Source organism: Mustela nigripes, chromosome 2 (assembly GCF_022355385.1).
Source record: "Mustela nigripes isolate SB6536 chromosome 2, MUSNIG.SB6536, whole genome shotgun sequence".
In the NCBI taxonomy this organism is placed as follows: Eukaryota; Metazoa; Chordata; class Mammalia; order Carnivora; family Mustelidae; genus Mustela; species Mustela nigripes.
Window position 1 is genome coordinate 68,969,773 of NC_081558.1, and position 22,254 is coordinate 68,992,026.

The 22,254-nt window shown below is 43.7% G+C and overlaps 2 protein-coding genes across 6 annotated transcripts in view; both read left to right on the forward strand.

The window, feature by feature from the left end:
* The first annotated feature begins 772 nt into the window (after positions 1-772).
* Positions 773-14,183, forward strand: ZNF620 (zinc finger protein 620). Its single transcript, XM_059390720.1, has 4 exons — positions 773-856; positions 8,637-8,763; positions 9,245-9,358; positions 11,612-14,183. Exons 1-4 carry the CDS (start codon positions 833-835, stop codon positions 12,604-12,606), a joined length of 1,260 nt encoding a protein of 419 aa, XP_059246703.1. The 5' UTR covers positions 773-832; the 3' UTR covers positions 12,607-14,183.
* The window catches only part of ZNF621 (zinc finger protein 621), a 33,121-nt gene continuing 11,664 nt past the window's right edge, over positions 798-22,254 (forward strand). The window contains exons 1-2 of one of the 5 annotated variants that reach the window (XM_059390718.1): positions 798-856; positions 20,322-20,407. In XM_059390718.1, the coding sequence (XP_059246701.1) occupies positions 20,384-20,407 (24 nt within the window). In that variant the 5' untranslated portion in view covers positions 798-856; positions 20,322-20,383. Of the gene's footprint in view, positions 857-19,475; positions 20,044-20,321; positions 20,408-22,254 lie in introns of those variants that run through there. The other 4 variants (XM_059390714.1, XM_059390715.1, XM_059390716.1 and 1 more) reach the window with 4 other exon arrangements.

Below are 22,254 nucleotides of genomic sequence, written 5' to 3' on the forward strand. Positions count from 1 at the left end.
TTATTAAACCTCAACAGTCCTTTGCGGTTGGTATCACTATTGTGTGAGGGGCTGCTCACACAGCTAAGACCTCCTACAGCCAGGTTTCCGGAGCTATGTAGTCCATGTTCTCCACAAATGCACCGTTGGCTGTTCAAATGGTGGGCCCCGCATACTTCGCCCACTGCAGCGCCGCCACAGAACCTAGCTGGGCAGCTTCAGGACCTGAAGAGCAGCCAGGAGTGACAAACGCCAGCGAAGCCTGGCTGAATCACCAAGAGTGGGTGCTGGATTTTGACAAATGCTTTCTTTCCGTTCCGCGGTCTGAGGGGGCCAGACCATGTCCCCGGGAGGAGCTACCGAGAGAGGGCGCTGCAGGACCCCAGCCTGGAACCCGCAACTCTGGCTCGCAGTCTCAGAGAGAAGGAACAGCGGCTGTAGCCGCTCGGCTGGGGAACCACAGAGACGCGCACGTTTTCACGTTCCTAGAGAGGAGGGGAAACGGCTCTAAGTGTTTCCGGCGGAGCGGGTCCTAAGCTTTCCCGGGAGCGCAGGTTCGCAGCTTTCCCACGCGTTCCCTGTTATCTGCGGCGCTCGGCGGTAGTGGTCTTGGGCTCCGGGTCCGGCTAACGGGGCTGCATCCCCACGGCGTTCTCCAGCACCGGGTTCCCCAGTCCCTGTGGCTCTGGGCTGAGGGGATCCTGGAACAGAGGGGGCCCCCGGCGGAAGACGGCATTTGAGGGGTGCCCGACAGCAGCAGCAGCAGCAGCAGCCCTACTCGTTCGTGCCTCTTACTTTCTCTTCAGCCTCACCTCGAACCCCGAAGGCGCTGTGTGAAGTGGGGACCCCAGCCATGCTCCAGATCACGTGGCGCCAGGTGAGCGAGCATCCTCTCTGCCTCCGTCGTCCCCCTTACCGGCCCTCCCACCCTTAGATGTCGGGTGAGAGCAGATGTCAGTCAGCATCCGGAGCCCGAGTTGTCCAGCATCGGTGGAAACGAGACTGGACCCCACATTTAAAGTCACAAGAAAGGCTTTATTGGGGCTTAAGCTCGAGCACAGGGGAGTAGCACAAAGAATCCTCAGGTTGACTCCGAGGAGAGGTCAAGGAGAATTTTTTTTAACCCCACTATTTTTTTTTTTTTTTAAGATTTTATTTGTTTGACAGACACAGTTCACAAGTAGGCAGAGAGGCAGGCGAGGGGGGCGGTGGGAAGCAGGCCCCCGCTGAGCAGAGAGCCCGTTGCGGGGCTCGATTCCAGGATCCTGGGACCATGACCTGAGACGAAGGCAGAAGCTTTAACCCACTGAGCCACCCAGGAGCCCCTCAAGGAGAATTTTTAATAAGATACTTAGGTAGGAAGATTGTGCCGTCTAAGCAAGTAGAGCCGGGCATTTATTAGCACCTACACACTTAAAGGTCATGTTTCTTCATGCATCGCTTGCGTCATGAGCTTGTTAAATCTCCACCCCCTGGGTATGAGTTTTAGTATTATAATGAGGGAAAAGTCGTGAAAGTTCAGCACTCGTGTGGATCTTGGAGGAGACTGGTTTGGACCGGTCGGGGCTTGCTGCTTAGCGGATGCTTTGCTCTGAAAGCAGTGATCACAGCCAGCAGGGAGTTGTGCTAGAAAAGCATTAACGGCCGGCGGGCAGCGGGGAGGTGCATGGGAGCTCCTTCCCGAGGTTCCCGTTTGACAGGCTTGTGGCTTTCATTGTGCGGCTGTCACTATCAGGTACGTGTTCCGGCAGAGGAGGTGGAGTTGAGAGGGACGGAGAGATCAGAATGCCCAAACTAAGACATAATTAGGATGGAAAGGCAAGTGTGAGGGGTTGATTGGGATAGATTTGCAGTGGAGGCTGAAAAGTAGAAATCCGCATCATTGCATATTGTGAAGACCCTTTTCACCTCTGTTTACAAGAGTGTTCTCTTCCCTTGGACAAAGTAATTCTAGTTTTTGTTGTTGTTGTTGTATTTGTTTTTGTTTTGATAGATTCCATTGGATTTTTACGTAGACATGTCATCTACAAATAAAGACGGTTTTACTTTTTTCTTTCCTGTCTGGATACCTTTTCTTTCTTTTTCTTGCCTAACTTCACTGGCACTTAATGTTGAGTACAGGTGGTGAGGGCAGATACCCTTGTCTTATTTGTGATCTCAAGTGAAAGCATTCGATATTTCTCAGTTAAAGCCGACATAGGTTTTGTTTTGTTTTGTAAATGCCCCATATTACATTGATCATGTTCTGTGCCTTGCTTGCTGAGAATTTTTATCAAGAGTGGGTGCTGGATTTTGACAAATGCTTTCTTTCCTTTTCTTTTTCTGTTGTGTTATGTTAGTTACCATAAAATACATCGTTAGTTTTTGATGCAGTGTTCAAGATTGTTTATGCACCACACCCAGTGCTCCATGCAGTATGTGCCCTCCCTAATACCCACCACCAGGCTCACCCATTTCCCCCACCCCCCTCCCCTCCTAAACCCTCAGTTTGTTTCTCAGAGCCCACATTATATCATGGTTCATCTCCCCCTCCGATTTCCACGTCCCCCTTCATTTTTCTTTTCCTTCTAATGTCCTCCATGCTATTCCTTATGTTCCACAAGTGAAACCCTATGATAATTGACTATCTCTGCTTGACTTAGTTTGCTTAGCATAATCTCTTCCAGTCCTGTCCATGTTGATACAAAATTTGGAAATTCATCCTTTCTGATGACTGAGTAAAATTCCATGTGTATATGAACCAACCACGTTTTCTTTATCCATTACTCTGTTGAAGGGCATCTTGGCTCCTTCCACAGTTTGACTATTGTGGACATTAGTGGGTACGTAGGGGTATGAACATAGGGGTACGTATGGCTCTTTTCACTGTATCTGTGTCTTTGGGGTAAATACCCAGTAGTGCATTTGCTGCGTGACAAATGCTTTTTCTATGTTGTTTTAGAGGACTTTATGGTTTTTCTATTTTAGTTTCTTAATATGGTGAATTACATTAATTTTTCAAATGTTCAACCAACTTTGCATTCCTTAAATAAAAACCATTTGGTCATTTGTATTATTCTTTTACTGTATTTTGGATTCTCTTTTGTTAAAATTTTGTTTAGAACTTTTGCACTATGTTTGTAAGGGGTATCGATCTGCAATTTTCTTGTCGTGACTGTCCATTGATTAAATAAGTTGGAAAGTATTCTGCCCTCTTGAGTATTTTGGAAGAATTTGTGTAGAAGTATTTGGTAGAATTTCTTCCTTAAATATTTATTCCTTAAATATTTGGTAGAATTCACCAGTGAAGCCACTTAGGTGTAGAGTTTTCTTTCTAATAACTTTAATTAATTAATTTATTTATTTATTAAAGATTTTATTTATTTATTTGACAGAGAAAAATCACAAGTAGGTAGAGAGGCAGGCAAAGAGAGAGAGAGAAGGAAACAGGCTCCCTGCCAAACAGAGCAGAGAGCCTTACGTGGAACTTGATCCCAGAACCCTGAGATCATGACCTGAGCCGAAAGCTGAGGCTTAATCCACTGAGCCACCCAGGCACCCATGATAACTTTTATTTTTAATTTTTATTTTTTTAAAGATTTTATTTTTATTTATTTGACAGATAGATCACAAGGAGGCAGAGGGAGGCAGAGAGGGGGAGGGGGAAGCAAGCTCCCCACCTAACAGAGAGCCCAATACCGGGCCAGATCCCAGGACCCTGGGATTATGACCTGAGCCGAAGGCAGAGTCTTTTTAACCCACAGAGACACCCAGGCGCCCCGGTGATAACTTTTAGAATACAGTTTCAGTTCTTCTCCTTAATGAGTGTTGTTAATTTGTCTCTTTGAAGAAATTTGTCAATTTTTAAATAGGCTATAGACATTAATGGCATAAAGTTGTTAATAATATTTTCTTATCCTTTTATTATCTGCAGTTTTTTTGAATTAATATTGCCAATTTATTTTTTCTCTTTTATTTCTGATTAATCTAACCAGAGATTTATAAGTTGCATTGATCTTCACAAAATACCAGTTTTTGCTTTTGCTAATTTTTTTTATTGTTTTTTGTCAGTTTTACGTTGGATCTCCACTTGGATCTTTATTTTGTTTGTTCTACTTAGTTTGTGTTAAATTTGCTGTTTTTCTAGATTCTAAAGGTGAATCTGAGGTCAGTGATTTAAGACCTTCTCTCCTTTTTAAATTTTGTAACACAGGCATTTAATATTATAAATGTCTTCCTAAGTACTGCTTTAGCGCATCCCTCATTTTGGTACATTGTGTTTTCATTTTCCTTGAGTTCAAAACACTTTCTGCATTCTTTTATGTTTTATTCTTTGATCTGTGTGTTATTTAGAAGGGTGTTATTTAGTTCATAAATATTTGGGAATGTTCCATGTGTCTGTCTGTTACTTCTAATTTTTTTTTAAAGATTTTTGTTTATTATTTATTTATTTGACAGACAGATCACAAGTAGTCAGAGAGGCAGGCAGAGAGAGAGGAGGAAGCAGGTCCCTGCTGAGCAGAGGAGCCCGATGCAGGGCTCCATCCCAGGACCCTGAGACCATGACATGAGCCAAAGGCAGAGGCCTTAACCCACTGAGCCACCCAGGTGCCCCTGTTACTTTTAATTTAATTCTGTTGTGGTTAGTGAACATTCTTTGCATGACTTGATTTCTTTTTCTTTTATGGTCCAGAATATGGTCTACTTTACAAAATGTTTCTTGGACACCTGAGAAGATAGTATTCTGCTGTTTTGGGGTGGAGTGTTCTGTAAATGTCCATTAAGTCAGGTTGGGTAATATATTATTTATGTTTGCTAAATCCTTGTTGAGAAGGGTTATTGAAATTTCCATCTATAATTAGGGATTTCTCTATTTCTCTTGCAGTTTTTTCAGTTTGCTTTATGTATTTTGAAGCTTTGTTACTAACTGCATAAACATGTGGAATTGTTATGTCTTCATGATGACCTAATCCCTTTATGGTCATAAATGACTTTCTTTATCTCTTAATATTCTTTGCTCTGGGGCATCTGGGTGGCTTAGTGGGGTAAGCCTCTGACTTCGGCTTAAGTCATGATCTCGGGTTCCTGGGACCTAGCTCTGTGTTGGGCTCTGAGCTCAGAGGGGAGTCTGCTTGAGGATTCTCTCCCTTTTTCCTCCCCAAAATAAATTAATTAATCTTTAAAAAAATATTATTTGCTCTGAAAAATACATTGCCTTAAGTCAATAGAGCCATTCCCAGCTTTTTTTGATTAGTATATATATGTTTTACATCTTTTTGCTTTTAACTTATTCTTGTCTTTACATGTAATATGCATTTCTTGAAGGCAGCACATAGTAGGCCCTTGCTTTTTAGAAAATCTAATCTGATAGTGTTTACTGGTTAGGATGTTTAGATTATGTATATTTGGCATAATTATTGGTATGGTTAGATTTGAATCTGTCATCTTCCTAATTGTTTTCTAATTGTCCTGTCTGTTCTTTGTTCCCTTTTCTCTTGATTTTCCACCTTCTTTAGGATTAATAGTATGTTTTACTCCATGTTTTCCTTTTTGTTGGCTATATATAAACTATAACTGTGTTACTATTAGAAATTGCTGTAGGGTTTGTAGTATGCATCTTTAGTTTATCACAGTTTACCTTCAATTTATTGTCCTTTAGGCTTTTTGAGGTTCTCTCACTACTCCCTGATGGCTCTGTTCTTTTTGCCTTCAATCTTTTTCTGTTTCCTTTTTGGTTAGTTTTTATTGCTATGCCTTCAAGTTCACAAGTTTTTTTTTTTTTTTTCTTCAGTGTCGAATTTGCTGTCAATCCCATGAATTGTATTTTTCATCTCACACATAGCAGTTTTCATATGTAGAAGTTTGATTTGGGTCTTTATAAAAGTATATCTTTGGGGTGCCTGTGTGGCTCAGGTGGTTAAGTGTCAGACTCTTGATTTCTGCTCAGGTCGTGTTCTCAAGATGGTGAGATCCAGCTGCATCAGGATCGAGCCAAGTGTAGAGCTCCATGCTCAAAGAGGAGTCTGCTTGAATGAGATTCTCTTCTTCTCCCTCTGCCCCTCTCCCCCAGCTCACACGTGCATGCTCTCTCTCTCAAATAAAGAAATCTTTACATACATATTTCTTTATAAATATGATATAAAGAAATATGTATGTAAAGATATACATACACACATACATACAACTTGTTTCTATTTCACTTTGAATATTTGGAATACATTTATAATAACTGCTTTAATGTCCATCTCTCTAATGCTAACATTTATCAGTTCTGGGTTGATTTTGATTGCCTGGTCTTGTTAGGTCACCTATTCCTGCCTCTTTGAATGCCTAGTAACGTATGATTGAATGCCAGATATTGTAACTTTTATCTTGTTTGATTCTAGGTTTTTTTAGTCCCTAAAATAGTTTCTTTAAAAAAATATTTTTTAAAGATTTTATTTTTAAGTAATTCCTATATCCAACCTATATCCAACATGGGGCTTGAACTTAAAACCTTGAGATCAAGAGTCGCATACACTGAGCCAGCCAGGCGCCCCTTCCTAAAATATTCTTCAGTCTTTTCTGGAATCAGGTTCAGTTACTTGGAAACAGTTTGGTTCTTTCTGGTTCTGATATTTATTATTTGCTAGTAGAATCTGGAAATTAGAATTCTGGTCAGCCTAGGAGTAATTATTCTCCGCTACTGAGGCAAGAGTTTCCCGAGAACTCTATCTAGTGGCCTATGAATTATGAAAGTTTCCAATGTGGATAGTGGAAGTAGGCACTGTTTCTGGCCCTGTGTGAATGCCAGACATTGTGTCCTTCAGTCCTTTCAAATGATCCTTTCTCTGGCTTTGAGTAGTTTCCACACACCTGTGCCCACTCGAGTGAACCCTCTGCAGATAATTGTTTTTTTTTCTCTGTGCAGCTCTCTTCTCTATGGTATTCTGTCTCTAAACTCCACTGTCTTGGTCTCCTTAGAAGCTACCAGGGAATCTGCTCAGCTTTGCCTCATTTCCTCCTCCCTGTGTTGCAGCCTGGAAACTCATAGTAGTAAGCATGGCAACTCACAGGACTCACCTTGTCATTTCCTGTCCCTCTGGGATTGTTATCCTCCATTGCTGTCACCTAGTATCTGATAACTTGTTTTGTGTAATTTGTTTTGTTTTGGTTTAGGCAGGATAAACCCAATCGCTTTGACTCCATTTGAATGAAAAACAGAGGTTTTCACTCAGCATTTTTATATTTTATTTTTTTAAATTCATTCATTTGAGAGAGAGATTGGGAGAAGGGGAGAGGGGGAGAAAGAATCCCAGGCAGACTCCATACCGAGTGTGGAACTTGATGCAGGGCCCATCTCATGAAGCTGAGATCACAATCTGAGCAGAAATCAAGAGTCTGAGGCTTAACTGACTGAGCCACCCAGGGGCTCCTTCGCTCAGCACTTTTAAAAACATTTCCCCTTTACTTTTGCCATATTGTCTGTTGCCATCTTTACTCCACAGTCTTTGTGTATGTATGTGTATTTCCTGCTCTGAAGTCCTTTAGGATTTTTTTTTTTTTTAAGATTTTATTTATCCCTTTGAGAGAGAGTGAGAGAAGCATGAAGGGGGAGAAGGTCAGAGGGAGAAGCCGACTCCCCATGGACGTGGGAGCCCCATACCAGACTCGATTCCAGGACTCCGGGATCATGACCTGAGCGAAGGCAGTTGCTTAACCAACTGAGCCACCCAGGCACCCAGGATTTTTTTTTTTTAATGTTTTCATTTTTCTGAGACTTCTCAGTGATCTTGTGTAGGTATTTTTCATTTACTACTCTGAGTACTTGTCGGTCCTCTCTCCTCCCTGGTGCTTTTAAACAGATAGAATTACCAAGTTTTAAAAAGCAGAGCACAGGGCGCCTGGGTGGCTCAGTGGGTTAAGCTCTGCCTTCGACTTAGGTCATGACCTCAGGGTTGTGGGATTGAGCCCTACATTGGGCTCTCTGCTTGACAGGGAGACTGCTTACCCCTTTCTCTCTTCCCCCTGCCTCTCTACCTACTTGTGATCTCTCTATCTCTCTGTCAAATAAATAAATAAAATCTTAAAAAAGAAAAAAAAAAGCAGAGCACACTTAAAAAAAATCCTAAGCTCATTCTTGGTTTTGTATGATGATCAGCCTCCTTTTTGTTTGCTTCCCCCTCTGCCAGCAGTTAACATTCAGCTTTCTCTGCTCTTCTAATTTAGTACATTCATCCTTTCTGTCTTCTAAAATTCTGTTAACATCCTTGGTCTCCTTAGACTCTTCTCCTCGTGGGCCATTATATTACTGTCACTTTAGTGGGATTAGGGTGGGAGTGGAGATCAGTACAAAAGTGCTGTGGGCTGTGTTTATACAGATGTTCTCTGTGCATGTGCACACAAAACCCTTGGAAAGGAGCCAGAGGGACAGGCACATAGAGCAGGGCCTGGCAGAGTCAACACAGAGGTCAGCAGGGGAAGGAGGGGCTGTTTGTGGGGATGACCACACAGAGGTACAGTGGGTCTTGGACTCTCCTGTTGATGAGGGTGATGCCAGCTGAGGGCTGGCCCCCACGGGCATTAGAAGGCACTGGAGAACTGTCCTTGGCAGTACCACCACATCCAGTAGATCTCTGCCCCAATACTTAGGCTCCTCTGCCTTCACACAGAGTTTGAGCAGGAACCTGTTGTTTCAGGAGCCAGTGACCTTTGAGGACGTGGCTGTGTACTTCACCCAGAATGAATGGGTTATCCTGGACCCTTCACAGAGGGCCCTGTACCGAGAGGTGATGCTGGAGAATTATGCAAATGTGGCTTCCCTGGGTAAGGACTCCCTTCTCCCTTCTGTTGTCTTTCTCTGTCTTTTGTGCATCCTGGCTTCTTCTTTTAGACATCGTGTCCTCTCTGATAACCCTTATGGGCAGTTGCTCCAAAGGCTGAGCTTCTCAGAGGCTACTGGTTGGGAAGAGTTTCAGGTTCCCTGGTTTTGAAACCTGCTGTCCCCCTGGCCCTGGGAGGGACTCTGCCCCATGCTTGGAGGGAAAGGAAGAGCTCTTGGGAGCTCAGCAGAGCCCTTTGTCTCTGTCTTCCAAGTTCTATGAAGATCTGGGACTCACTCGTGTGAATGGGGGTTATTCCAGGACTCTGCCCCCATTTGTGGGAATTTTCTTTCTTCTAAGATAGCGCAGGCTAACTTCTCTTCATTTCCCTCCCTGACTCAGTGAAGAAAAGTAAAGACAGTCAAGAGGGGACCTTGCTTCCTGATTCCCTTTACTTTTTGTTCCTGTTTCTTTCTCCTGGGCAGCTTTTCTATTCACCAGACCTGTTCTGGTCTCCCAGCTAGAGCGAGGGGAGCTGCCATGGGGCCTGGAACCCTGGGAGCCTGCGGACAGGGAAGCTCTCAGAGGCATCTGTCCAGGTGAGCACGAGAACCTACCAGCTGCCTTTTTTGCTTAGCCTGCTTTCCTATATTCACATTTGAATGTGTGTGAGACTTCTTTCTTCTAGAATCATTATATGTGATTCTGTGTTCATGGTAGTAGCCTCCCTCAAATGAGGAAGGGCCAGTCTCTTCCAGGGAAGGCATGGCTGCAAGATTTCTCTGCATGTTCACCTTTGCCTTTCTACCTCTCCACCTGTTAAGGGACAGCATGTGACTGAGCGGGCAGCTCTTGAGGCATGAGGGCTCTTTTGAAACCTGTCTTGTGGAAAGTCTATTTTTCCACCAGTTTGTGTTACAGAGATGAGGATGTCAACCACCTTAGAAGGAAAATAGGCTTCTGGGGCCTATCTGGCCATCCACATATTCACAGCGTATATTCTTTCTTCCTTTCTTTCTTTTTTTTTTTTTTTAAAAAGATTTTATTTATTTATTTGATTGACAGAGATAGCAGGTAGGCAGAGAAGCAGGCAGAGAGAGAGGAGGAAGCAGGCTCCCCGCTGAGCAGAAAGCCTGATGCGGGGCACGATCCCAGGACCCTGGGATCATGACCTGAGCTGAAGGCAGAGGCTTTAACCCAGTGAGCCACCCAGGTGCCCCCAGTACATTATTTCTATGGGAACATTTTTTTTTTAAAGTAAACTCTATCCCTTGTATGGGGCTCAAACTCACAATCCTGAGATCAAGAGTTGCATATTGTACTGACTGAGCCAGCTGAACTCCTCTTTCTGGGAAACTGAATTACGAGTTCCCAAACACTGACTTAAATAAAAATAAAAATAAAAAAATTTACAATTGAAAAAATTATTTAAAAATAAAAAATTCTTTTTCACAATGGAGATTTTCCCACATACGCAGACACCAGCACAGCACACCCCGTTATTCCTTTGCCTCAACACCCACCTGAAGCCTGTCATTTTTCCCCTACAGACTCTTAAAAAAAACTTTGATTTTAACAGCTGAGCTTTTGAAACAAAACTTGGTATAACAGAAAGGTGAATGGCTTCCTCATTTTGATTGATATGCGAATGAAAAATAACACGGTGTACTTTTTCCTGCCTTTGTTACTCTTTTTCACCCCTGCTCTGCCTGTAAAATTTCATGTGCTCTTCAGACTCTTCACAGAGAATGTCCATAAGTAATTCCCAACTCCCTCCCACCCAGGACTTCAGGTTATCTGTGTAAAAAGCATTTTTAAACAGTTCGCTTGTAAACAAACAAGGTTGCCCTGGCCCAGTGCTGAAGATTATATTAGCCTGCAAAAGGCCTTAATAGGAGAGGGAAAATTGCCTTTGGTTTTCTCTGTTTCACATTCTCACTATCATAGTAAACTATACACAGCTTGTACAGTACTGTAGGAAAAGCACCAGAGTCATTACCAGATTCTCCCTAAGGCTTACGTCTATTCTTGGAAGGGTTCCTCACACGTGCAGTGCATGCTATTTTGTTTTAGTTTTTTAAAGACTTTATTTATTTGACAGAGAGATGGGGAGTGCACAAGCAGAGAGGGGAAGTGGCAGACAGAGGGTGAGGGAGAGAGGGAGAAAAAGTCTCTCCGCTGAGTAGGGAGCCTAATGTGGGGCTCAATACCATGAGCCAAAGGCAGATGCTTAACGACTGAGCTGCCCAGGGACCCTTGCTCTTTTATTTTAGAAGCCAGCCTCAGTGTCTTCCCCTTTCCTTCCAGCTATGGTGTGTTAGCCCACCATAGTTCCCTTAGCCATTGCGTAGGAGGCTGCCACTTTACTGGTATCAGCCTGGTGACAGAGACCATTCTCTTTTCAAAGATTATGACATGGATAATGTTGTAAAAAATAAGCAGCTTTTAAGGAATCAGTTGTGGGACCCTTTGTAGTTTGAGCTGCTTGACCTGCCCCTTCTTCAATCTGGTGGTCTTCCTCTGACCCTGGGGTCTCTATTCATCACACATTCTTATCTCACCCATTCACTCAGGAGAAAGTGGTTGGTCTTCCCACCCTAGTAGGTAACAGTCTTTGCTGTTTTCCAGTCTTTACACTCTTATAAGGCCACTCTCCTGGCCTTGTTTGCCTTCCACCCATAGTATCTTTCACGTGTGGGGCTCTGCTGTGTGGTTGTCTTTGGTAGCCATTTTGTGTACCTGTAGGAAAATAGTTACATAGAGCAGATGAGAACAACTTGATCCTTTTCCCCTTCAGCACTGTCAGAGGCTAACACTTGTGTTGGTTTTTTTTTTTCCTCACATGATGTCAGGAGGTGAGGCCAGAGCTGAGAAGGAAGAATCAACTCCAAAGGAACACATTTCTAAAGAAATAGAGTCCCACAGACTGACATTAGGAGGGCTGCCAGGGAATGTTCCCCAGCGCCTGGACTTTGGGAGCAGCCTAGAGCAGCAGCATGGTCACTGGATAGCTAAGAAGACCATGTCAAAGAGGAGAGATTTCACAGCTGGGCCAACCAGCCATCTCAACGACTGCACTGTCGGGAGTGAGGAGCACTGTGAGAAATCTGGGAAAAACATTAATGTTAGCACACAACTCCTGGATCAGACAGTTCCTAGTGGTCAGATATCATATGAATGTAGAAAATGTGGCAGATATTTTAGTCGAATGGCAGATTTTCAGGGATGTCACACTGGTGAAAGGTCTTTCAAATGCAAAGAATGTGGAAAAGCCTTCAGATACAACTCATTACTTATTCGACATCAGGTAATTCACACTGGAAAGAAACCATTTAAATGTAAAGAATGTGGAAAAGGTTTAAGTTCAGACACAGCCTTGATTCAGCATCAGAGAATCCACACTGGAGAGAAGCCCTATGAATGTAAGGAGTGCGGCAAGGCCTTCATTAGCAGTTCTGTTTTCCTCCAGCACCAGAGGTTCCACACTGGGGAGAAACTCTATGAATGTAATGAATGTTGGAAGACTTTCAGTTGTAGCTCAAGCTTTATCGTCCATCAACGAGTGCACACTGGGGAGAAACACTATGAATGTAAAGAGTGCGGGAAACGGCTAAGCTCCCCCACAGCCTTGACTCAGCATCAGCGCATTCACACAGGGGAGAAACCTTTTGAATGTAAGGAGTGTGGGAAGGCCTTTAGTCAGAAAATCACCCTGGTCCAGCATGAGCGAGTTCACACCGGTGAGAAACCGTACGAGTGTGAGGTGTGTGGGAAAACCTTCAGCTGGTGTGGGCGATTTACACTGCATCGGAAACTACACACACAGAAGATACCTGTGCAAGAGTAAGGTGGTCTGCAGCTGGGCGTGCTGTGCCTCTTTGTTTCTCCCCTTTCGTGTTCTTCACTAGCGCGCTCTTTACAGTTAGAAAAGAAGAAACAAATCCCCAAACTCAAATGTACAAAGAAATGTAACTGGCTGTGACTCTGGATTTTGTGGTGTCCCTGAGTGCCCCTCAGGACGGATGAGGGATGGGTGGGAGGACCTACGTCAGAGAACACCACTGTGAATTACCAAAACTCCAGGCTTTAAGAGGAGATCTTAAAAAGATTCTAGAGAAAACAAAAGTTCAGGAATAAGAATGCACTGGATTTCATAACAGCAGTCTTGAAAGTTAGAGGACAGTGGTATATTCCTGCAAAATTCTAAGGGAAAATAAGTTCCACCCATTATTCAGTACCCTCAAATGTGAATTGAGTATAAACTTGTAGATTTTCAACCTTTGTCTCCCATGCATCCATTCTCAGGTATGCAACACTAAACCAGGGATCAGCCAAAAAAGAAAAAGATAACGTGAATACCCTATCACAGTCTATATTAGGAGTCTCCTAAACTCAGAAACAGAGGGCCTTTATCCCTGTGGAGCCATCTGTATTTTGGAGGATATTCCTAGTAGGCTACAGGTTTTCAGAGACCTACCTCAGGTGCAGTGCCCACCCACACCACTACTCTATAGTCCCTTCTCAATGCTCGGTTGTAGTCTGTGCCTTTGCAAAAGTTGAGGTATATATACCCTTTGAGTCAAATGCAAGGCCCTATTTATCAAAAATTCGTCCATCTCATTGCTCTTCCAAGTGACCTCACGGCAGGAAGCATTTCCTTGCAACTTCACTTTGTTCTATCTTATCACAGAAGAAGCGTCCGTTATTATCTGTTACCAGTGGAGACGAGGGGAGATATAAATGTGTTCCGTTTTTAGCATCCCTCTTTTGCAAACTGCTTGACTTTGCCCATTGCAGGAAGCAGAGTAGTGGATAACAACACAGAGCCAGGTGTGAGCCCAGGTGTATCACCTTGGTTAAGTTACAGACACTACTAATTTCCTTATCTGTAAAATCTGGATGATGGTCTACCTCATATGTTTGTGTTGAGGATTAACTGCATTAATACATGCAGGAGTGCTTAGAACAATGACTAGAACCTGGTAAACAATAGTGTTATTTATTATAATACCATTGCTAAGTGATGACTTATGTATATACCAGTGAAACAGTCACCACAGTCAAGATCATAAGCAGAGCCATCACCCCCCAAAATTACTTATGCCCCTTGGTAATCCCTCTCATAGCTTTTCACAGCAAGTGCTGATCTGCTGTCACATTGGATGAGTTTTGCTTTTCTATGATTTTACAAAAAGACTATTTTGTGTACTTTTTTTGGGGGGGGGTCTGGTGTCTTTCAGCATAAATTATTTTGATATTTATATAACATCTTCATTATATATCAGTGGTTCTTTTTGGGGAGGGGTGGCTGAACAGTATTCCACTATGGAAATAACAAAAATTGTTCATTCATCTCCTGATGGCCATTTGGGTTTCCAGTTTTTGGTTATTACGAATAAAGCTGCTATGAATATTTGTGTTTAAGTCTTTGTAATGGTGTATACTTTTGTTTCTCTTGGGTAAATAAGGAATGGAATGCCTGTGTCATAAGGTAGGTACATATTTACATTTTGAAAAAAGATTTTATTCAAAGAGGGAGAGAGAGCATGTGCCCTCATAGGAGCAGGGTGGGAGGTTGGGGAAGGAGAAGCAGACTCCCTGCAGATCAGGGAGCCTGGATGCCCCAACATGGGGTTCGATCCCAGAACCCTGAGATCATTACCTGAGCCAAAGTCAGATGCTTAACTTACTGAGCCATCCAGGTGCGTGCCTCAGTATATATTTACATTTTTAAGAATCTTCAAAACTTCTATAAAGAAGTTGTACCATTTTATATCCATACCAGCACGTAGGAGAGTTATACTCTCATGTCTTCATCTTTGACTATGCTTAATACTGTTTTAAATTTTAGCTCTTAAATAAGTGTAATGCTGTCTTCTTACAATTTTACTTTGCATTTCCGTAATGACTAATGATGTTGAACACTTTCATGTGCTTATTTGCCTTCCATATGTCTTAGGTTAAATGACCATATCTTTTGCCTATGTTTTTATTGGGTTTTCTTTTTATTGATATTTGGGAGGTCTTTTTTTTTTTTTTTTTTTAAGATTTTATTTACTTATTCGACGGACAGATCACAAGTAGGCAGAGAGAGAGAGACAGAGGGAAGCAGGCTCCCTGCTGAGCAGAGAGCCCAATGTGGGACTCAATCCCAGGACCCTCAGATCATGACCTGAGCCGAAGGCAGAGGCTTAACCCACTGAGCCACCCAGGCGCCCCGATATTTGGGAGGTCTTTTTGAGATGGGGAGTTCTTTATATATTGTGGATACAAGTCCTTTTTCAGATACATTATTTGTGAACATTTTCTCCCATGGGGCTGGGCTTTTCATTCTCTTAATTTTTTTTTTTTTTTTAAAGATTTTATGTATTTGAGAGAGAGATTGAGTATGAGCAGGGTTTGGTGGGAGGGACTAAGGGAGAGGGGTAAAATGGGGAGCCTGGTGCGGGGCTCAATTCCAGGACCTTGAGATCATGACCCAAGTGAAAGCTAGATGCTTAACCAACTGAGCTCCCCTGGTGTCCCTCATTCTCTTAATCTTTTGAAGAGCAGAAGTCTTGTTAATGAGGTCCAATATAACAGTTTGTTCACTTATGGATTATGCCTTTCATGTCATATTTAAGAAATTCTTGCCCTACCCAAGATTGTTTCCCCCCGTTTTTCTTCCTAGAAGTTTTGTAATTTTAGATTTTATGTTATGTCATCTATTTTTGTCTTAAATTTTGTGTAGGGTATGAAGTATGCCTCTAAGTTCCTTCCTTTCTCCTCTTCTCCATGCCTTTTTAGGTGCATATCCTAGTTTTGAAAATGACTCCTCCACTGAATTGCCTTTGCACCATTGTTGCAAATTAGTTGTCCATACAGGTGTGGGCCTATTTTGAGATTCTATTTGTTCCATTGGTCTGTTTGTCTTGATGCCATTGCCTTAATTACTGTAGTTTTTCTAAGTATTGAAGTCAGACAGTGTTAGTTTTCCTATTGTGTTTTACCAAAGTTGTTTTGGCCATTCTAGGTCCTTTGCACTTCATAGGAGTTTTAGAATCAGTTTGCAAATTTTTATAAAGCATATCCAGGGATTTTGGTTGAGATTGTCTGACTCTTTAGATCAATTTTGGGGAGAACTCACATCTCAAATGTATAGTCTTAACTCAAAAACATGGCAAATATCTCATTTGGATCTTTATTTGAGCAGTGTTTTGTAATTTTTAATGTATAGGTCTTTCACACCTTTTGTCAGATTTGTCTAGGTATGTCTATTATAGACATGCTATCGTCTATTTTTTGATGCTATTATAATAGTAAATTTCTAAATGTTCATTGGTGGCATATAGAAATGCACTTGATTTTTGTATTGACCTTGTATCCTGCAATATTGCACAACTCACTTATTCTAATATTTTTAAGATTCTGTAGGATTTTTTAACATTGATCATGTTCATAACCATTTTACTTCTTTCCAATTCTGGATCTTTTTTCTTGCCTTATTGCACTGACTAGTGGCTTGGGGATAGTGTGTTTTTAGGGAGAGCCAGTCCTTGTGATATTGACCAGGTGAGGGACATCCAGCTCCAGATTTTTAATTTTGCTGATATGAGCAAGCTCCCTGATAGCTGTAAAAGCACTCAAGTTTCCCACCTCCTGGTTCACCGTGCTTTCTAGCTGCCTGTACATCAGCACTGCCTATATACTCTGTCCCTCTGGTGAGGCGGTTCTGGGAAAGAATGGGACTTTTGCATGCTCCCAGTTTTCTCCTCTGATTCCCATGATTCCAATTCTCATTTTCACAACTTGGGGATTTTTGTTTGGGTCTACCAAAACTTTCTCATTTATTCTCCCTGCACTCTAATACCAGATAGAGGAATACCATGCCCAGTATTGTCCCCCTTCAAGTTAGATCTGATTGTGATAACTGGCTAATACTTTTTTTTCCCCTAAGATTTTATTTCTTTGAGAGCAAGCGAGCAAGTGATCATAGGCAGGGGAAGCAGCAGAGGGAGAGGGAGAAGCAGATTCCGCTGAGCAGCGATCCCCATGTGAGGCTCCATCCCCAGGACCCTGGGATCATGACCTGAGCCAAAGAGAGATGCTTAACTGAATGAGCCACCCATGCACCCCTGGCTAACACTTAAGGGTTTGTGATGTATATGTGTATATGTGCACCCATCTTTCTAGATTAATTAGTTGTTCATTTTGATCAGCTTAGAGAAGAGGCAGTTTGGAAATAGAGGTCTTCATCATGCTGTTGTTCCTGGAAATCTAATTCATTTACTTAAAACAATTGTACAGAAGCTTTACAATAAAAATACAGGAAATTTTATAAAATATATGTTTTCTGTGGTAGAAAAAGTCTCAGCATTAGGCTGAGATTGGTCCGTGGTGATTCTAATTCTTGCATTCATGCCCTTGTGTATCTCATCTAATATTGTATTATGAGAGGCCTGTCTTGGTAGTACATTGAGGTGATGATGGTGCATGACTTCTAAAGCTATGTCATCACACTGCAGTTGGCCTTGACATTTTTTTTTATTTAAAAAAAGGTTTTATCTAATTTTTAAATAAACTGTACACCCAATGTGGGGCTTGAACTCATGACCTGAGATCAAGCGTCACATGCTCCACCAACTGAGGCAGCCAGGTGCCCCTGGCCTTGGCCTTTTGGATTGCTTACTTTAGGTAGAAACCTGTAGGAAAATTGTGAGGACACAACTGTGTGCAGAAACCCATGTGGGAAGGGACTGAAGTTTCACAGCAGTAACCAGTAATTTAAGTTTATATGTAAGCAGCCCCAGGTGACTCCTGCATGGAACTTCATGAGAGATCCCAAGCTGGGATCTTCCAGCCAAACCACTCCTGAATTCCTGGTCTACAGAAACTTTAAGAAACATGTTGAATGAATATATTGTTCTCAGCCACAAAGTTTTGGGATGATTATGCAGCAAGAGCTACCTATTGTACTTTACATGACAGGACTTTAAGCTATAGTTAGTGACAGTCTAATTCCTGTGGAAGGGGAATAGCACTCCCGCTGGTCTGGAGCATTAACACTCCTTACTCCCTGACCTAAGGCCTCAGTCTGTAACAGAACTATTTTACTTTCTTCGAAATTTGCAGACCATTGACCTTGAGAAGTGAAGAACCAGAACCTTCCGAAGCCCCCAGAGGCCAGCAAGTCTGTTTGAAGCTACTTCGACTTTCAGATCACTCCGGCAATTTTTTTTTTAAGCAAAATATTCTTTTTTAGGTTACACGAATGATTTTACTAACTCCCTTTCTGTATCTGTAAACCTTGCCCTGCTTTCCAGAAAGAAGAGAGTACTGGGGCACATCACGAAACAAGAACTGGACCCCCATGCAAAACCCCAGCACTGAAAATATTTCTAGCTGGCCTCAAATCTACATGTGATGAAGAAATGCTACGGGCCACTGCATACTCTTTGCTGATTAGCTGCTTTAAACCCCACTGGGCCAGGCAGAACTCTCAAGAGGGGGCTTTTGGACAAGAGTCCAACTTCTCTCTTGGTTGCCTTCCTCCTGAATAAAGCTCAGATTCCTTTTCAAATAAAACTCCTCTCGAGTGATCTTTGAGTTAGCAGGCAGCCAAATGGGTTTGGTAACAAAAGGAATAGAAGCTCCTGTGGTAGATCCATACATCCGGATACCAAGGATCATTCTGTCTTTTAGCAGTGGGAGGCCCATTGCCCTCCATGGCAACGAAGTGCTTGGTGAGTAGGAGGCGTGTATCTGAACATGTACTCAACAGAAATAAAGTTCGTTCCTGCTGGCAATCACGCTGACCAACCCTGGTCACTGGAACACGGGGACCCAGTGACTTTCAAAGTCTTGGTCACTGTATTGAGGGGACCGATTTTCAGGGGTGTTTGCCACTGATTGGCTCCTATTCAGAAGCTTGGGCTGCCATTGCTTTGCTAACTTTCAGAATTGGGACCACCTAAGTGAGGCTATCACTTTATTGGCTGATTTGCAGAACACGTGTACTGACCTGAGTCAAATTAATGGCAATTACTTGACTATGAAAAACATTTAAAAATATATATTTTATTTATTTGAGAGAGAGTGAGAGAGAGCATGAGAGGGGAGAAGGTCAGAGGGAGAAGTCCCCCGATGTGGGACTCCATCCTGGTACCCCGGGATCATGACTCCAGCTGGAAGTTGCCTAACCAACTGAACCACCCAGGTGCCCTGAAAAACGTAGTTTTAATGTTAATTGTTTTAACTTCACACAGCAAACCGGCAGGAGAGACTTAAGGGATTATCCAGATCTTTATTTATGGAAGGTATGATTTTTTTTTTCCCCAGCCAGTGTTGACATTGTATTTTAGTAGCAGTTACTCGGTGGAAAAATAGCTCTAAACTACTGATTTGTTGGTAAAATTTTCGGGAAAATCTAAACAGAAGACATTTAAGTAAATGCTGGGGACCCAAGGAGTGTCCTTGGTTTGGGCCTCCAAGATGTGAAGCACCGGGAGCCTTTCTCCTCACACTAGCACAGCCCGAGTGACGCTCCGAGTAAAGGCGACCGACCGCTGACCGGCATCGAGTTAACCTGGACCCCACATGGGTCTAGACGGGGTACCTGAGCCTATACGTCCCGGACCCCACCAGGAGGCAGCCGCCGCAGCCGGGGGAGGCACCAGTTAATGACCACGCCTGCCGCGGCCCGCCCGCAACCCCTCCTCTTCCGAGCGGCTGGCCGAGTCACGTGGGCCGCACCGCGGGGACCACAGAGATGAGCCGCCTCCGTGCGGCCTAGAGGGGCATTGGGGGGCTCGCGCTCGCTTCCGCGTCGGCTTGCCTCTCTCAGCTTTTTGGTGTTCTGAGAGGGAGAGCGTGGGTTCCAGCGAGTTCTACGTGTAAGGTCCGCCCGGCGTCGGCTTCCTCGTTTTCCCTAGCGGCTCGTCAGCGCCCCCCTCCCCTGAGCTCGGGCCCAGTGCGGACTCATCCCCTCCCCTGACTCCCGGCGCTTGGGCCTCGCGGAAGCCGCCCGAGGTGGCCGAGCGGCCTTCTGCAGCCTGGTCCTACCCCTTGCCCTCCGCCGAGGCGTGATCCTCTTTTCTGCCCTCAGGAACTTGGCTCAGCAGCTTCCCGCGCCCACGACTGACGTTTCTATTTGGGGTCTCGGAGTCCCTGGGTGGAGATCCCGGTCGGGTCTCTGGTCAGCATCATGAGTATTTTACTGTTAATACGCATTTTGCCATCTCTGTGCCTCCTTTCCATTGACAACGCTTTTGGGTCAACGTCGTGGTTCCTGTAAGCGCGTTTTTAGGTGTGTTCAGACCCAACATTGTAGGGATAGGATTTGTCTTGGATCTCTCAGTCCGCTGCGTGTGAATGGGCTCAGGAACACTCTTGGACTGAGCAGGTGATGGGGATTGTCCTGAGGACCAGGCAGAGCAGTTCATGAGGTTGTTAGGGCCATCAGCTGCAGGGTGGGTCTGAGAGAGTCTCTTCCCAGTGCTGGAAACGAGGAGACTGGGAAGGCTATGGGCGGCTGTGAGTGTTGGAGGTCAGGGTGCATTGCACTCACGGCTCTTCTTCTCTTAGCTCCTAAGGTTTTTGCTTTTCCAAATCAAGAAGACAGTGCACGAAGCCAGGGGACATCAGCCATGCTCCAAACATCTTGGCCTCAGGTGAGCTGAGCTTCCTTTCAGTCTTTTAAAATTACGTTAGCTATCAGGTAATCAGGAAAAGACCAAGAAGGCCTGACTTGGCCATGCTCCCATTTCCCCCTTAAGTTTATCCCCACAGCCAGGGCTCTAAATAATGGTGGAGGAGATAAGTTGTGTGTATGAGAGTGATGAGTGTAGATGTGTAGGGTTAAGTGGGAAAAGAGACACCCAAGCTAAGAAATTCTCCCTGAATGTGGAAATCCAAATCATGTTCTTCATATAAAATTTGCCTACTGAGGTCAGAGAAATTTTTTTTTTAAAGATTTTATTTATTTGACAGAGAGAGAAAGATCACAAGTAGGCAGAGAGGCAGGCAGAGAGAGAGAGGGGGGAAGCAGGCTCCCTGCTGAGCAGAGAGCCTGATGCAGGGCTCGAGATACCAGGACCCTGGGATCATGACCTGAGCTGAAGGCAGAGGCTTAACTCACTGAGCCACCTAGGCGCCCCAAGATCAGAAATCTGTATTGAAGACATTGTTCCTCAAATTGCAGATGTATTGCAGGGAGACCAGCATTGTTCTTTCCCTATGCACTTTGTAAGTGATGGGTATACAGTACTGGTAATGTAGATAAGTCTCCTTTTCTCATGAAAGGCACCTTTAGCAAAGTAGATAGTTTATAAACCAACTAGTAAGTTAATTACATGTTGCTAAAGTGTGGTCAGAAATGTGGTCCCCATGTGGGCAGCATCCACATCACCTGGCAGGTCATTAGAATTGCAAATTCTTGGGTTCCACCCTAGACCCAGAATCAGACTGAGGAGTCCAGGAATTTGTTGTAACAAGCTCTTCAGGTGATTTTTTAAAAAAAAAAATTTATTTGAGAGAGAGAGAGAGAGCGTGAGCATGAGCAGGGGGAAGGGCAGAGGGAGAAGCAGACCTCCCCGGTGAGCAGGGAGCCTGCCAGGGCCTCGATCCCAGGAGCCCAGAACCATGACTTGAGCTGGAAGGCAGATCCCTAACTGACTGAGCTACCCAGGTGCTGCTGTTCAGATGATTCTTAATGCCTGTACCTTTGCAAATCTGAGAAGCCTTGAAGCTCCCTCTCAAGGTAGTGGTCAGGAAAGCCCTCATAGAGGTAGTAGCATGGGGTTGAGATCCCAAGAATGAGCTAGAAACAGTTTTGGGGATCGCTGAAGAGAGAGCTAAAAAAGAGCTTTCTGAAGAGAAGAATGTCAAATGCAGAGGCCCTACAGTTGGGGAGAAAGCTGGGTGTGCTCTGGAAATACGGCGAGGTCAGGGAAAGTAGTTCACTGTGTGGTGGGAGAAGTAGGCACATGTCTTGTAGGACAGACACTGTCAAGACTTTGATTTCTATTCTGAGTTCATTGGGAAGGCACTGAAGGATTATTAAGCATGGTAGGTGACATGGTTGGATATATGTATTTTTTTTTAAAGATTTTTATTTATTTATCTGACAGAGAGAGATAGCATAAGCAGGAGGAGTGGCAAGCACTTGGAGAGGGAGAAGCAGGCTCCTGCTGAGCAGGGAGCCAGATGCAGGGCTTGATCCCAGGATACTGGGATCATGACCTGGGCTGAAGGCAGCCACTTAACCAACTGAGACACCCAGGCACCTTGTTGGGTATTAAAAAGATTTTCCAGCAGACTTTGTCTGACTTAGTTGGTGGAGCATGTGACTGTTGATCTCAGCATCATGAGCTCAAGTCCCATGGCCCCATGTTGAGTGTAGAGATTAAAAAAAAAAAAAAAAGATTTCTTTTTAAAAAATGATTTTTCCAGCCCTGGTGGTATGTTAGTTGTAGAAGGGTTTGAGTCAGTAAGAAGCATATTGTAGTCCAGATAAGAG